The sequence below is a fragment of the Lissotriton vulgaris genome, chromosome 9, assembly GCF_964263255.1.
Source record: "Lissotriton vulgaris chromosome 9, aLisVul1.2, whole genome shotgun sequence".
NCBI lineage: Eukaryota > Metazoa > Chordata > Amphibia > Caudata > Salamandridae > Lissotriton > Lissotriton vulgaris.
The window spans coordinates 825,577,634-825,591,017 of record NC_141697.1 but is presented as its reverse complement, the minus strand read 5'-3'; the positions used below and the strand labels follow the sequence as shown (position 1 = coordinate 825,591,017).

At 49.0% G+C, this 13,384-nt stretch overlaps 1 protein-coding gene across 1 annotated transcript in view; it reads right to left on the bottom strand.

Moving 5' to 3' along the window:
- The window catches only part of TOP6BL (TOP6B like initiator of meiotic double strand breaks), a 2,408,555-nt gene that overhangs the window by 242,923 nt on the left and 2,152,248 nt on the right, over window positions 1–13,384 (bottom strand). The window contains exon 15 of the mRNA XM_086939520.1: window positions 854–962. Within this exon, the coding sequence (XP_086795646.1) occupies window positions 854–962 (109 nt within the window). The remainder of the gene's footprint in view (window positions 1–853; window positions 963–13,384) is intronic.

The following is a 13,384-nucleotide window of genomic DNA, read 5'->3' as shown; positions in this document are numbered from 1 at the left end:
CCATTCACTCTACAGTCACCATTCACCCTCATGCAGCCATTCACCACCATCTTAGATACAGTGTTCTCGGTCCTAAGAGTCGTGTTAGGGAGGTGAGAAGAAAACAATTTGTTGGGTTTACACATAAGAGGAACATTACACCGCTGGAGGCAGGGGCACCTAAGCATGGGTAAATATTAATCCCTCTTGGTGTAGGTAGGCTGTGTAGGCTGACCAGCTGAGGAATATCACAAAGCCTACTCAACTCCACCTCTTCTCCCATACGATGGCGTGTTCAAGGGAAAGCTAATGTTTTCATGGAGCACAGACGGTGTTTAAAACAGAGGATCCAACAGGATGTATACAGTGGCTCGGGGCAGTTCTTTTCTTCACATTGAGGGCAACGCAACCGAAAGGTTCGTTTCTGACCCTTTATGAAAGCTCCTGCAACTCCGACTCACAAACAATTCTGCATAACGTGCGTTGACAGTATCTAGGTTCACTTCTGGATGTTACTCCACTATCTTGAGAAAGAGTCGTGATTGTATGATGTCGATGGCTGATTCCAAGAGTGTGTTTAAAATAGTTTTTATATTGTACGTGTTCATAGTTGTGAACAGCTGCGGGTCACATAATAAAGCATATATTTAAATAATACCTGGACTACTCTTAAACTCTGGTTCCACTGAACGTTCTCTGAAAGTTCAGTTGGAATGCAGGAGAGTAAAACATAGTGAGCTTTTCTCACAAAGCAACCTCCAAAAGAGCCCTGACAACAGCTTACGCTAGGTTCCAGGAGCACAGTACAACTAAGAATAGAACTTCAATATATTTATTAAGAATAAATAGTACGAGGCTGTATTTAAGGTCTTACCTCTATTGCTAGAGTCCGTCCGACACATGTATGACTGGGAATGTCTTTGTGATAACGTATGGCTGGTTGTTGGAAGTAAACATTCACTTGGTCGTGTCTGCTTATTGGCCTGCAAAAAAATCGATCAACACAAATTAGTTGCATCATACTTAAAAAAAAAAGAAAATCGGCTACCTGTATATTTATTTATTTATTTATTTATTTATGCAATTTTTAAAGCGCTTCAATTACCCAGGGGTGTCTCGGCGCTGTGAGCTATGTTTGATACAACTAATGTGGGAACTCTGAAGCGTTTCTTTATGTACTTTCTGAAATAATCAAGGTATTGGGAGAACAACCATGTCTTTAGTTGCTTTCTAAAGATAATCAGAGTAGGACTGGTTTTTATGGTAAGGGGAAGAGAGTTCCATCATTTTGCAGCCGCGATGGTAAAGCATCTGTCACCCCAGTTAACTCTCCTCGTTCTGGGTATGTGAAGCAGGTGAGCAGTATTAGAGCGAAGCGTTCTGGGGGTTATGAGAGGTTTGAATGAGTTCCTAAGAAATTTAGGTCCAATGTTGTTAATTGCCTTATAGACAATACAAAGGGACTTACATTTTGTACTACTTCTAATCGGAAGCCAATGTAGTTGTTTCAGATGTCCAGAAACGGAACTGAATTTTGAAATGCCCAGTAAAACTCTAGCTGAGGCATTCTGTATCATTTGGAGTTTGGAGATGACCTTTTCTTGTGCATTGAGGAGGAGGGCATTACAATAGTCAGTGCGTGAGAACACCAGTGTTGAAATTAGTGTTTTTCCTGCTGTTATAGGAAGATAAGGAAGGAGTTTCTTGATTTTCCGTAGGGTGTTAAATGATGATGAGACTACAGAGTTCACATGATGGTGATCAATGAAGGGATCATTAAGCTTAATCTCCATATTTACTCGTGGCAGCAGTAATTACCATCCAAACAACCAGAAGTCCACATTTCCTAGAAGCCAATATAAATATGCTCAGTATAAAAATGGCACTGCTTAACCACACCATTGCACACCTCTGTATTTTGACCAGAATCATGACTGATTGAACGCAATGGTGCTCTTCATTTGTAGAGGTGCATCATAATCTCGAGTAGTTTGCACCTGCATTTATTTTGTCGTGTTAACATTTAGCCATTAGAATGTGAAACGTAATAACATGAAAAGGTGAAATGATAGAAATATTCTGTACAATGTGAAGAGATTAACGTGGCACTTGTGTCCTGTAAAATCTAAATCTTAGTTTTCGTTTAAATTTGACTAATGAAGTTCATTTATCGAAATGTAATGCATTGATTTAAACATGCATTGTATTAATGTCTGCACTCAGTCATGTTTAACTGGAACTTTAATGTGTAGAATCTGTGTAGGTTGCTCACAATTGTACGTATTTGATGTGCTTATGTAACTGGCTGATTTAGTAATGCTTGATAACATTTTCATTTATATGTGGCTTTCTATACGGCCTAGGTGCCTTGCTCTTATGTTGGCCGGTTCCTGTAGGCCTGAAATGCATTCTCCCTGAAGGCTCTCGTAGTGGATAAAAGCTGAATTTCAAGTGCTGTTGTATTTGTTCCCTGACCCACATTTCTGTTGCAGGTGGAGAAATTAATCTTTGTTAGTCAGAATAACGCTTTTATCTATGCCTGCCAAGTGTCACGCATCAGGCGTGACGCTAACGCATTTCAGTGTGGTATTCCCACATCACAGCACCGAAATGCATTGTCACGCATTTTTGCCACTGACCACACTCTGCTGACAGCGCTGAAACTGGCTGCCCACTATGCCTGGTGCTAGCACGCGCCGGCGCTCAGAAACACCTGTTTGCGTTTCGGGCCGCCGGCAGCAAACTTCACTTGCGACCAGCAGCAGCACAGTTAGTAAACAGATCTGCTCTCAGTGCTACAAATGTTACAATCTGCCCTGCAGTCATTGCGTTACAGGCCGTGGTGCCATGGGGATGATCCGATTGGATGTGACCTCACTTCCTCCCGCTCTCTGTTGCGCAGCCATTTGGTATCTAGTCTGCAGCCTCAGTAATGCTGCTCAAGTCCAGACCCGGCCCAGCTGCTGAGGAGAGCTTGGTGCCTGCAGAGCCTCATGAGGATGCCCATAGCGTGGATCACTCTCTCTGCTTCAGGTATTTTATTCTAATATATTTAATTATTTTAGCGTGTCATCATGTCACTGCTGACTGACTCTGACTGAGCCTGCTCCAACTCTGCTGACAGCTCAGGCGAGGCTGCGCTTGGGACGGTGCAGCGACGGACTTAGCTGGAGGGATAAGGAGATCACTGCAATCAGCGCTACAATTTGTTGAATTTGAAAGGGCAGGCCACGCAATTGAGAGCTTTGACAGTGCACACAACTCCAGAGCTTGTCGACCCAGTGTGAGAAGTTGGCCTGATATATGATGTCTCCAATTCTAGGGGCACCTTGTATCAGTCCAAACAATCCCTTATGGTGTCTGGTTGTAAGTCAACCTTATGGACAAGCTATCCTAAGGGTTGCATGAACTAAGCAGCCTTAAAGGCTTAACTCAAGAGGTCGTGTTAAGCAAGCTGTTTTACCAATCACAATCCTGTAATATCAAATGAAAGGACACCACACAAGTTATATTTTATAAAAATATATGAATCCTCCATACTCTTTATGAGTCTAGAAGCACAAGCGTTTAAACAAAAGCACAGTTAAACATACAAAAGTTGCACAATTATGGATGAGGCCCAGGGGCCAGGCAAACCATATACTAAAATAGTGGTATAAGTATCACTAATCGAACAGTGGTCAGGCCTAGGGCCTGGGGAATCGCTGGGAGCAATCGGGAATAGCAATGCTGAAGTCGGGAAAAGCCAGCGGGAATCGGGTGCAGCGCTTAAAGCACACACATGCACCAATGCAAAGTCAATGGTGCAAAAAAATTATCGAGTTACTGCTTTAAGAGTCTTCCGACTGACCTAGAAGGACAAAACTTTAGACTTAGACACTAAGGGCCCGATGTAGGTAAATCCCATTTACCGATCTTGAAATACCGAATGCTACCGATTCGGTATTTCAAAATCGGTAAATGGGATGTAGGTCCCAACATCTGGAATCGTTACCGATTCCTTACAAATTCGGTATTTACCGATTCGGTAAATACCGAATCGGTATTTGCTATTGAATCCTATGGGCCTTTGAGGTCCATAGGATTCAATTCAAATACCGAATCGATATTTACTGAATCGGTAAATACCGATTTTGTCAAGGGTGCAGGGGGTGTCACTTTGACACCCTCTAGCACCCCCAAAACGGGCATGTGTGCAATGTGGCACACAGACATGCCCTAAGGGCACGTCTGTCTGTCACATGGCACATGTGTACATGCACAGATGTGCATGTACACAGGAATCGGTATTTTACCATGGATTTGTATTCCATAGTAAAATACCGATTCTGTCAGCCATGTGCCAAAGGTAAATAGCCTACCTGCATTGCATTTTCGGTAATTTTACTGAATCGGTAAATTTACCGATTCGGTAATGATACCGATTCGGTAAAATTACCAAAAATGTGCCCCTACATCTCGATAGCCCTTTACCGATCGGAAACGGCCGAAAATCTGTATTTTCGGCCGATTCCGATCGGTAAAGGGCTACCTACATCTGGCCCTAGAGGTGTATACCAGTACAGGAGCACCGGCGTTCATGAGTTACCTCACCCACAGGAAGCGGGTGCATAGGTGCAAAGTAGCGTCGGCTTTTGTCGTGTAGACCTATGGAGCCTGGAGATGAAGATGCTGCAGGCGGCCAGAAGAGAAGTGTCTGGTGCGATCCAAGGGTGGATCGAAGATGTAGATGACCTGAAAGGAGAGAGGACACAGTCTGGGTCACTCAGCAGTGACCAGGGGGGAACCAGGAAGGAACCAGGCAATGTCGGGCACAATCAGGTCAATGTTGTGAAGCTTGTCTCTGCTGCCACGTGGACTCTGGGGCACCGAGCATGTCCAGGATTGGATCACGAGCTGTCCCACGAAGGCTCTCGCTGTCGGCGATGTCGGATTCCAGATTGGAGCAAACACACCTTGGCAAGTGCAACCCACGCAGGATTCGAAGATCGCTTCTTACTCGGACCAGGAAGATCAGAGCGGGTGCTCCTTTTCAGGGGAGCGACGGCAAGTCTGGAGCAACCAGACTCACAAGTTAGATTCAAAGGTTCATCGGTACTGGGGCCGCTAGCCAACGGGAAAGCGACCAGACCAACGCATTGAGCCAAAAGATGCAGAAGGGCCCTACGCAGCACTCAGTAAGTGTAGAGGGGGGAGCTTCGGTGCAAGAGTGGCTCAGGGCTGGGGCTTCTCAAACCCCAATGCACAGCTTCAAGGGAGCTTCGGGAGCTGCACGGTCAGCACCTCGTGGTCTTTCCAAGATGGCGGGCCCCACACTTCAGGTCGCCTCCACGGGTCTCAGCTCTGCAGGGACTGTGGATCGGGCTGTTAGAAGGCAGGCACGCTGAGTCTTGTTGATATCTGTTGCTCGAGTTCCGGCTGGAACTGCAACAAAGCAAACGTCGGGGTGCTGGATGGTGCCTGTTTGCACAGGGTGGTCACTCCTTGACCACAAGGGAGATTCTTCAGTCTTTTACGTCGAGTAGGATGTCGAAGGGTCCAGAGTTTCATTTCATAAGTTTCAGTCAGGATAATCTGCGTGCACTAGCACTGCTCCCACTCTTATACCAATCTAGTGGGCTGGATCACCTGTAAGGTCCCTCCTATGGGTGGGACCCAGGAAGGGGGTGGTTACACCCCTTTCCCTTTGTCCAGGGTCACGCTGGGACTGAGGCTGGAGTGCCCCAGAACCGGGTTGACCGGATTATGCAAGGGGAAGTCAAGTCAAGTCAAGTCAAGTCAATGAATTTATATAGCGCGCTACATACCCAGAGGGTCTCAAGGCGCTTGAAGAGGGGTGGGGAGTTACTTGTCAAATATCCACGTTTTAAGTTGCTTTCTGAATGCTAGGTGGTTCTGAGTAAGGCGAATATGAGTGGGAAGTGAGTTCCAGGTTTTGGCTGCCAGGTAGGAGAAGGATCTACCTCCCATGGTGGTTTTGTTGATGCGAGGTACAGTGGCAAGGGCTTGGTTGGAGGATCGAAGCTGGCGGGAGGGGGTGTAGAAGGACAGTCTTGTGTTGAGGCATTCGGGTCCGATTTCGTAGAGTGCTTTGTGTGCGTGGGTTAAGAGCCGGAAAGTAATCCTCTTATTTACGGGGAGCCAGTGGAGGTTTTTCAGGTGACCAGAGATATGTTCTTTACGCGGGATGTCTAATATGAGCCTGGCTGAAGCGTTCTGGATGCGTTGGATTTTTTTCTGGAGTTTAGCGGTAGTACCGGCGTAGAGGGTGTTTCCGTAGTCCAGTCAGCTTGTGACCAGGGCGTGGGTGACCGTTTTCCTAGTTTCGGGGGGGATCCAACGAAATGTTTTTTTGAGCATGCGAAGAATGTTGAAGCAAGATGAAGAAACGGCGTTGACTTGTCTGTTCATTGGAAGTGTGGAATCCAGGATGACGCCCAGGTTCCGTGCGTGGTCCGTCGGGATGGGTGCTTTTCCAAGGGCCTCTGGCCACCAAGAGTCATCCCAGGCGCAGGGGGAGGTGCCTAGGATGAGGACTTCTGTTTTGTCTGAGTTCAGTTTCAGGCGGCTGTGTTTCATCCAGTCGGTTACTTCTTTCATTCCTTCGTGCAGGTTTGTTTTGGCAGTGTTCGGGTCTCTGGTGAGAGATAGGATCAGTTGAGTGTCATCGGCGTAGGAGATGATGTTGAGGTTGTGTTGGCGTGCGATGACCGCGAGGGGGCTCATGTATACGTTGAAGAGGGTGGGGCTGAGTGAAGATCCTTGTGGTACACCGCAGATGACTTCAGTGGCCTCTGACTTGAATGGTGGAAGGCGGACTCTTTGGGTTCTTCCGGTGAGGAACGAGGTGATCCATTCCAGTGCTTTACCTTGGATTCCGACGTTACGGAGGCGTTGCAAAAGGGTGCTATGACAGACCGTGTCGAAGGCTGCGGAGAGGTCAAGGAGGATGAGGGCGACTGTGTCTCCATTGTCCAGTAGAGTTCGAATGTCGTCTGTTGCTGCGATGAGGGCGGTTTCAGTGCTGTGCTTGGCTCGGAAGCCGGATTGTGAGGAGTCAAGGGATTTATTGGTTTCGAGGAAGGCGGCGAGCTGGTTGTTGACCGCTTTCTCGATGACTTTGGCCGGGAATGGAAGGAGTGAGATGGGGCAGTAGTTTTTGAGTTCGGTGGGGTCAGCTGTGGGTTTCTTCAGGAGGGCGCTGAGTTCGGCATGTTTCCAGCTTTCCGGGAAGGTTGCGGAGTTGAGGGAGCAGTTGATGACGTCTCGGAGGTGCGGTGCTATGATGGAGTCTGCTTTGTTAAAGATGTGGTGAGGGCATGGGTCTGTGGGGGATCCTGAGTGGATAGAGTTCATCAGACGGATGGTGTCCTCAGTGGAGATTGGCTTCCAGTCATTGAGGGTGTTCAAGGGGGGTGGGGGTCCTGCAGGGGGATGGGTGGGTTGGTCTTTGGGTTGGTTGTCGAAGCTGTTGTGGATGTCTGCAATTTTGTTGTGGAAGAATGAGGCTAGGGAGTCGCAGAGGGCTTGAGAGGGGGTGATGTCGTTGGAGTTGGCTGAGGGGTTGGTAAATTCCTTGACGATGTTGAATAATTCCTTGCTGTTGTGGGCGTTGTTATCTAGTCGGTCCTTGAAAGCGGCTTTCTTGGAATTCCGGATCAGTTGGTGGTGTATGCGGGTGGCGTTTTTGAAGGCGTCCTTGGTGCTGGTGGTTGGGTCTTTTTTCCAGGCCTTCTCAAGGGAGCGACAGAGTTTCTTGGATTTCTTAAGATCATCGTTGAACCAGGAGGCCTTCTTGCTGCCTAGTTTGATTTGTCCTTTTTTCAGTGGTGCTAGGATGTCGGCGCTGTTGGATAACCATTGGGTGAGGTTGGTGGCGGCTTGGTCGGGGTTTGAGGAGTGGGCTGGGGGGTTTAGAAGAAGCGATGAGGAGATCTGGTTGATGGTGATTTTGTTCCAGTTTCTTTGCAGAGTGGGTTGGGGGTGGTTGTTTGGTGTGGGCTTGTTGTAGGTAAAGTGAACGCAGCTGTGGTCAGTCCAAAGGAGAGCCGTGGTGTGGCCGAAGGAGACATGATTGCTGGAGGTGAAGATAGGGTCGAGTGTGTGACCTGCGATGTGGGTGGGGGAAGAGACAAGTTGTTTAAGTCCGAGGTTGGCGAGGTTGTCCAAAAGGGTGGTGGTGTTGCGGTCGTTGTTCTTTTCAAGGTGAAAGTTGAGGTCTCCCAAAAGGATGTAATCTTTGGAGGGGAGCGCGTGTGGAGTGATGAAGTCCGTGATGTCTTCACTAAATTGTGCGCGGGGTCCTGGAGGCCTGTAAAGAAGGGTGCCTCTGAGTGTGGTCTTGGGGTCGATGTGGATCTGGAAGTGAAGGTGTTCAGTGTTGGCGAGATTGACGTCTGAGCTGGTTGAGATGCGGATGGATTTCTTATGGACGATAGCGATTCCTCCTCCTGTGTGTCCGGTACGGTCCTTGCGAATGATCTTATAGCCTTCCGGGATGGCAATGGTGATGTCTGGGGCTGATGTGGCGTTCATCCAAGTTTCTGTTAGGAAGGCGACGTCAGGAGAGATGGTGTCTAGTAGATTTCAGAGGTCAATGGCGTGCCTGTGGACTGAGCGGGTGTTGAGCAGGATGCATTGTAGGTGGTTGGGGTCGGATATCTGTTGTGTGTTCGTAGATGAGGAGTTGTTCTTGGTGCCGTCGAACTTGCAGGAATTGCAGGAGAAGGGTCCATGGGTGTGTCCAGGAGCGGCTTGGACGCAGTAGGGGGAACGGCCGGGGTTAAGGGCTAGGAGGGTGGTGGCATCGTAAGTAATGCGGGAGGGGTGGGCATTACGAGGACCAGGGGGTCTGGCGCTGGGTGCGGTCCAGGCGTGGACGGGCGTAGACGGGCTTACCTTTGGCGCACCTTCGGCGCGGCCGTAGCGCGTGGACCCTGCGCGTGGGGGCATTGGCCATAAATGGATGGTGGAGGGCGGAGCGTGGGCAGGGCAGCTGGGAGGCGGGAGCTGGGAGGAGACACGGGCACAAACAATGTAAACAAACACTCCACAAAATGGCAGCCCGGCAGCAGAAACGAAACTGGGGCAAAGCCGGAATGCGAGACAAAGTACCCCAATTGCTAAAATATTACACACACAGTGCAGGCGCTTTTAACCTTCCCCGCAATGCAGGCCAATGAGCACAAATTAGTAGGCACTATAACGATGTCAGGCGCGATACAAACGCTGCAATAGGGCAAGCAGGCACAAAAGCAATGTTAACGATACCAAGCGCTGCGCGCACCACGAGGCGCTCAATCAGGACAATCAGGCAGCAATCAGGGCAATGAGGTGGCTGAAGCGAAGCGTCTGTAAGGATGCAGAGCGCGAGTGGAGCAACCGCTGTGGTATAGGTCCAGCTGGTTACAGATTGCGAGAGGACGAGGCGAGGTAATTGAGCTCGTGGGTGGGCGTGGCAGCTGGGAGGCGGGAGCTGGGAGGAGACACGGGCACAAACAATGTAAACAAACACTCCACAAAATGGCAGCCTGGCAGCAGAAACGAAACTGGGGCAAAGCCGGAATGCGAGACAAAGTACCCCAATTGCTAAAATATTACACACACAGTGCAGGCGCTTTTAACCTTCCCCGCAATGCAGGCCAATGAGCACAAATTAGTAGGCACTATAACGATGTCAGGCGCGATACAAACGCTGCAATAGGGCAAGCAGGCACAAAAGCAATGTTAACGATACCAAGCGCTGCGCGCACCACGAGGCGCTCAATCAGGACAATCAGGCAGCAATCAGGGCAATGAGGTGGCTGAAGCGAAGCGTCTGTAAGGATGCAGAGCGCGAGTGGAGCAACGCTGTGGTATAGGTCCAGCTGGTTACGAGGGGAAGCCTTGTGCGGCCCAGGCAGTGTCTGGTTTCATTCAACCCAACCTGCCCCAATACACTATCTCCTGTCTGGGGAGGTGTAGCACCTCCCTGCGACAGGAAACCCTTTATCCAGGCCTCCTCTGCCATGTTTCGGTCAGCGATATTTACAACAAGGGGTGGTGAGGGACAGAGTCTCTGAATTAAGCAGAAAGCACTCACCCAGTCAAGAGATCAGGGCTAGATCCAACACCGTTTTTTAACTCACTGCACCATCCCAGTTTCAGAACCTGGCTGTATGCAAATTAGTCTGTTCCTGTCCCAGTGCATGATGGGAACAGGGCAAACCAAACTACAAAAGCCAATTCTTACACTGGGAAGGAAACAAGCTCCCGGGGACCGGTTTCTGGCATTACAGCCGTCTTCGGCCCGGTTTGCTTGAATCCTGATGGTGCAATGAGCAAGGGTCTCACATCTGAGAATACCCTTCCACGCTTAGGGTGGACAAAAATATTTACAACAAGGGGTGGTGAGGGACAGAGTCTCTGAATTAAGCAGAAAGCTCTCACCCCGTCAAGAGATCAGGGCTAGATCCAACACCGTTTTTTAGCTCACTGCACCATCCCAGTTTCAGAACCTGGCTGTATGCAAATTAGTCTGTTCCTGTCCCAGTGCATGATGGGAACAGGGCAAACCAAACTACAAAAGCCAATTCTTACACTGGGAAGGAAACAAGCTCCCGGGGACCGGATTCTGGCATTACAGCCGTCTTCGGCCCGGTTTGCTTGAATCCTGATGGTGCAATGAGCAAGGGTCTCACATCTGAGAATACCCTTCCACGCTTAGGGTGGACAAAAATATTTACAACAAGGGGTGGTGAGGGACAGAGTCTCTGAATTAAGCAGAAAGCTCTCACCCAGTCAAGAGATCAGGGCTAGATCCAACACCATTTTTTAGCTCACTGCACCATCCCAGTTTCAGAACCTGGCTGTATGCAAATTAGTCTGTTCCTGTCCCAGTGCATGATGGGAACAGGGCAAACCAAACTACAAAAGCCAATTCTTACACTGGGAAGGAAACAAGCTCCCGGGGACCGGTTTCTGGCATTACAGCCGTCTTCCACCCGGTTTGCTTGAATCCTGATGGTGCAATGAGCAAGGGCCTCACATCTGAGAATACCCTTCCACGCTTAGGGTGGACAAAAATATTTACAACAAGGGGTGGTGAGGGACAGAGTCTCTGAATTAAGCAGAAAGCTCTCACCCAGTCAAGAGATCAGGGCTAGATCCAACACCATTTTTTAGCTCACTGCACCATCCCAGTTTCAGAACCTGGCTGTATGCAAATTAGTCTGTTCCTGTCCCAGTGCATGATGGGAACAGGGCAAACCAAACTACAAAAGCCAATTCTTACACTGGGAAGGAAACAAGCTCCCGGGGACCGGTTTCTGGCATTACAGCCGTCTTCGGCCCGGTTTGCTTGAATCCTGATGGTGCAATGAGCAAGGGTCTCACATCTGAGAATACCCTTCCACGCTTAGGGTGGACAAAAATATTTACAACAAGGGGTGGTGAGGGACAGAGTCTCTGAATTAAGCAGAAAGCTCTCACCCAGTCAAGAGATCAGGGCTAGATCCAACACCATTTTTTAGCTCACTGCACCATCCCAGTTTCAGAACCTGGCTGTATGCAAATTAGTCTGTTCCTGTCCCAGTGCATGATGGGAACAGGGCAAACCAAACTACAAAAGCCAATTCTTACACTGGGAAGGAAACAAGCTCCCGGGGACCGGTTTCTGGCATTACAGCCGTCTTCGGCCCGGTTTGCTTGAATCCTGATGGTGCAATGAGCAAGGGCCTCACATCTGAGAATACCCTTCCACGCTTAGGGTGGACAAAAATATTTACAACAAGGGGTGGTGAGGGACAGAGTCTCTGAATTAAGCAGAAAGCTCTCACCCAGTCAAGAGATCAGGGCTAGATCCAACACCATTTTTTAGCTCACTGCACCATCCCAGTTTCAGAACCTGGCTGTATGCAAATTAGTCTGTTCCTGTCCCAGTGCATGATGGGAACAGGGCAAACCAAACTACAAAAGCCAATTCTTACACTGGGAAGGAAACAAGCTCCCGGGGACCGGTTTCTGGCATTACAGCCGTCTTCGGCCCGGTTTGCTTGAATCCTGATGGTGCAATGAGCAAGGGTCTCACATCTGAGAATACCCTTCCACGCTTAGGGTGGACAAAAATATTTACAACAAGGGGTGGTGAGGGACAGAGTCTCTGAATTAAGCAGAAAGCTCTCACCCAGTCAAGAGATCAGGGCTAGATCCAACACCGTTTTTTAGCTCACTGCACCATCCCAGTTTCAGAACCTGGCTGTATGCAAATTAGTCTGTTCCTGTCCCAGTGCATGATGGGAACAGGGCAAACCAAACTACAAAAGCCAATTCTTACACTGGGAAGGAAACAAGCTCCCGGGGACCGGTTTCTGGCATTACAGCCGTCTTCGGCCCGGTTTGCTTGAATCCTGATGGTGCAATGAGCAAGGGTCTCACATCTGAGAATACCCTTCCACGCTTAGGGTGGACAAAAATATTTACAACAAGGGGTTGTAAATCGTTTTTGGCCACTATAGGTGTGGCAGGGTATACTCAGACATGAGTCCCTTTCTCACTGCTCCATCAGGATTCAAGCAAGCCGGGCCGAAGAAGGCTGAAATGCCAGAAACCGGTCCCCGGTAGCTTGTCTCCTTTCTGGTGAAGAATTGGCTTGGTAGTTTAGTCTGCCCTGTTCCCATGATGCACTGGGCCAGGGACAGACTGATTTGCATATAGCCAGGTTCTGAGCTGGGATGGGGCAGTGAGATAAATAATGGTGATGGATCAAGCCCTGATCTTTGGACTGGGTAAGAGTGGTCTGTTTAACTCAGACACTCTGTTCATCACCACCCCCTTTTTGTAAATCGTTTTTGGCCACTATAGGTGTGGCAGGGTATACTCAGACATGAGTCCCTTTCTCACTGCTCCATCAGGATTCAAGCAAGCCGGGCCGAAGAAGGCTGAAATGCCAGAAACCGGTCCCCGGTAGCTTGTCTCCTTTCTGGTGAAGAATTGGCTTGGTAGTTTAGTCTGCCCTGTTCCCATGATGCACTGGGCCAGGGACAGACTGATTTGCATATAGCCAGGTTCTGAGCTGGGATGGGGCAGTGAGATAAATAACGGTGATGGATCAAGCCCTGATCTTTGGACTGGGTAAGAGTGGTCTGTTTAACTCAGACACTCTGTTCATCACCACCCCCTTTTTGTAAATCGTTTTTGGCCACTATAGGTGTGGCAGGGTATACTCAGACATGAGTCCCTTTCTCACTGCTCCATCAGGATTCAAGCAAGCCGGGCCGAAGAAGGCTGAAATGCCAGAAACTGGTCCCCGGTAGCTTGTCTCCTTTCTGGTGAAGAATTGGCTTGGTAGTTTAGTCTGCCCTGTTCCCATGATGCACTGGGCCAGGGACAGACTGATTTGCATATAGCCAGGTTCTGAGCTGGGATG